The sequence below is a fragment of the Stomoxys calcitrans genome, chromosome 1 (genome assembly GCF_963082655.1).
Source record: "Stomoxys calcitrans chromosome 1, idStoCalc2.1, whole genome shotgun sequence".
In the NCBI taxonomy this organism is placed as follows: Eukaryota; Metazoa; Arthropoda; class Insecta; order Diptera; family Muscidae; genus Stomoxys; species Stomoxys calcitrans.
Genome location: NC_081552.1, coordinates 994,079 through 996,481, shown reverse-complemented (window position 1 = coordinate 996,481; position 2,403 = coordinate 994,079). Strand labels below are relative to the sequence as shown.

At 47.0% G+C, this 2,403-nt stretch overlaps 1 protein-coding gene across 1 annotated transcript; it reads left to right on the top strand.

Moving 5' to 3' along the window:
* The first annotated feature begins 871 nt into the window (after window positions 1-871).
* Window positions 872-2,403, top strand: LOC106096144 (uncharacterized). Its single transcript, XM_013263734.2, has 3 exons — window positions 872-1,094; window positions 1,160-1,890; window positions 1,970-2,403. Exons 1-3 carry the CDS (start codon window positions 887-889, stop codon window positions 2,363-2,365), a joined length of 1,335 nt encoding a protein of 444 aa, XP_013119188.2. The 5' UTR covers window positions 872-886; the 3' UTR covers window positions 2,366-2,403.

Genomic DNA, 2,403 nt, shown 5'->3' with positions numbered 1-2,403 from the left:
GTGTGAGTGTTGGAAGAGGCCTTTTCTGGCAGAGGAGCAGCAGATGATGGAAGGCAACAAACAAAAAACAAAGCACTTCTTATTGGTGTGCTTCAGCCAAATTGGAAATGACATTAAGTTCTCGTTCATTTATTACCTTTGACGGTATTTCATTGGTTATTTACACTTGTTCCGTTTATCACTTCGAGTGTTGTCATTCCCTGCGTCGTTCGTTCACGGAACGTGCCACAAAAATGTCGAATTCTCGCACTGCGTGCCATCCTGGTTGAGTAATTGTGTTGTAATTGTCTGTCTACCCCTACACTACCAGCCCTGCCTAAGCCACCCCCAAGCGTTAGGGAATCCGCCTGAGGTATGCTATCGGTATGCGCAGCTAAAAAGTCTTCCGATGTACGTTTTCGTGGCGAGTGACTTAGGAAAGGCATTTCCATCACTCCATTAATAGCCCTCGCCTAATTATTATCATTGATACCGATAGACAATGGGGGAATCAGAGGCCGTCACTTAGATAGCAGCATTCGCAGGGGCGATCAATCGCTTGAGATAACTCTGAATGGAATTCATTTCTAGTAGCTACCGTAACATAGAAATTTTAAAATGACGTACGACACAGCCACTTCAATTGGACAAATAAGAATGGGACGAGCTTTTGACCACTTGATCACCGAGATTAGTAGGCGAAGAGTGTTGCAAAACGAAGAAAACAATCACCGAGATAACGGCAGCAGAAATTAGATCCAGTGGTGATTGAATGCAAAAAATATTTCAGCTAAGCGGCGAGTGGGTCAGAGGGGCTGGTTATCATACCCTCGCCATTGATAACGGACCAACGGGTATTTAAGGCCATGTCATGGCCAATGGAGGTGTTACAAGTTAATAATACGCGATGAAGTTCGGTGCAAGTTTGCTACTACTGGTGGCTGGGGTCTGCTGTCTCGCCCACATCTCTTTAGCCGGAGTGGTCGGTGTGCCCACCGATCTTTTGGAGAAGCTCAAGATCGCTGATGATCTGCCCGAAGTGCCACCCGTAGTGGAAGATGAAATCTTTGAACGTAACGTTTATGTGGATGTCGTACCCGAAGCTCGTGCCAATGGTAGGTTCGAAAGTAGGTGAAAGAAGAAGAATGGAGCAGATATTCAAATGGATTTTCCTTTGCAGAATGCAGCATTACCATTCGCGGAGGCTTGAGTGAACCCCAGCCTGTCTTCTTGAAGACAGATGCTGCCGAGTTCTATCCCTACTCGAACACTGGCGTCATGCAAGTCGATGCTGGTAAGACCCTGCAAATGTTCTGCCCTGGAGAGTTCAAGGTCAAGGCCACCAAGCTCATCACAGCCACCTGTGTGAGTGGCAAAACCTTCCGCGTCGATGGCACCAGTTTTGATTTCTCTGAATTGATCTGCAAGTCATGGCCCAGCTTTGTGGCCAAGAAGAAGGGCTCCTCATGCAACGGAGGCATCTTGGTTGGTGTTGGCTTTGAAGTCTCCTCCTCCCGCTTCGTTGAACAAATGGAAATCTGTTTCAACGAACAGGAAGAAGTGACCCGCTATGTCAAACATTCCTTGGGACCAGCCAACAACTACTACCAGACTGGTGTGGACCGCATCACCTTCCAAACCGGTGGTTTCTTCAATGGCAAAAATGTTGACAAACTCTACACCCAGGTGACCCAACAGGAAACCATCAACTCTGAATTGGGCGGTAATGGTGACAAGTATTTCGATTCCTCCAAGAACATTTACTTGGCCCGTGGTCACATGGGTGCCAAGGCCGACTTCGTATATGGTACCCAACAACGCGCCACATTCTTATTCATCAACGCCGCTCCCCAATGGCAAGTGTTCAACGCTGGCAATTGGGCCCGTGTCGAAGACGGTGTCCGTGACTGGGTTAGTTAAAGTCATAGAACATTTTCCAGATTTTGCGTTAAATTGTTTTTTGGTTTTTTGCTTTTCTTCCTTCATTAAGGTTTCCAAAACTTCCAAGCATGTCAACTGCTACACTGGCGTCTGGGGTGTAACCACCTTGCCCAACAAGAATGGAGTAGAAACTCCTTTGTATTTGTCGCACGATTCCAATAACAACGGCCTCATCCCTGTGCCCAAGATCTATTTCCGTGTGATGATCGAACCCGCCACCCAAAAGGGTATCGTCTTTGTTGGCGTCAACAATCCCCACTTGACTTTGGATCAAATCAAGAAGGACTATGTCATCTGTAACGATGTCAGCGACAAGGTCACTTACATCAACTGGAAGAAGACCGACATCACCGCCGGCTACTCATATGCCTGCGAGGTTGCCGATTTCATGAAGACTGTCAAGCATTTGCCATCCCTCTCCGCCAGTGGTGGTCTCTTGATTTAGATACCCCTTAGCAATCAAATAAATTCCACAACAAATCA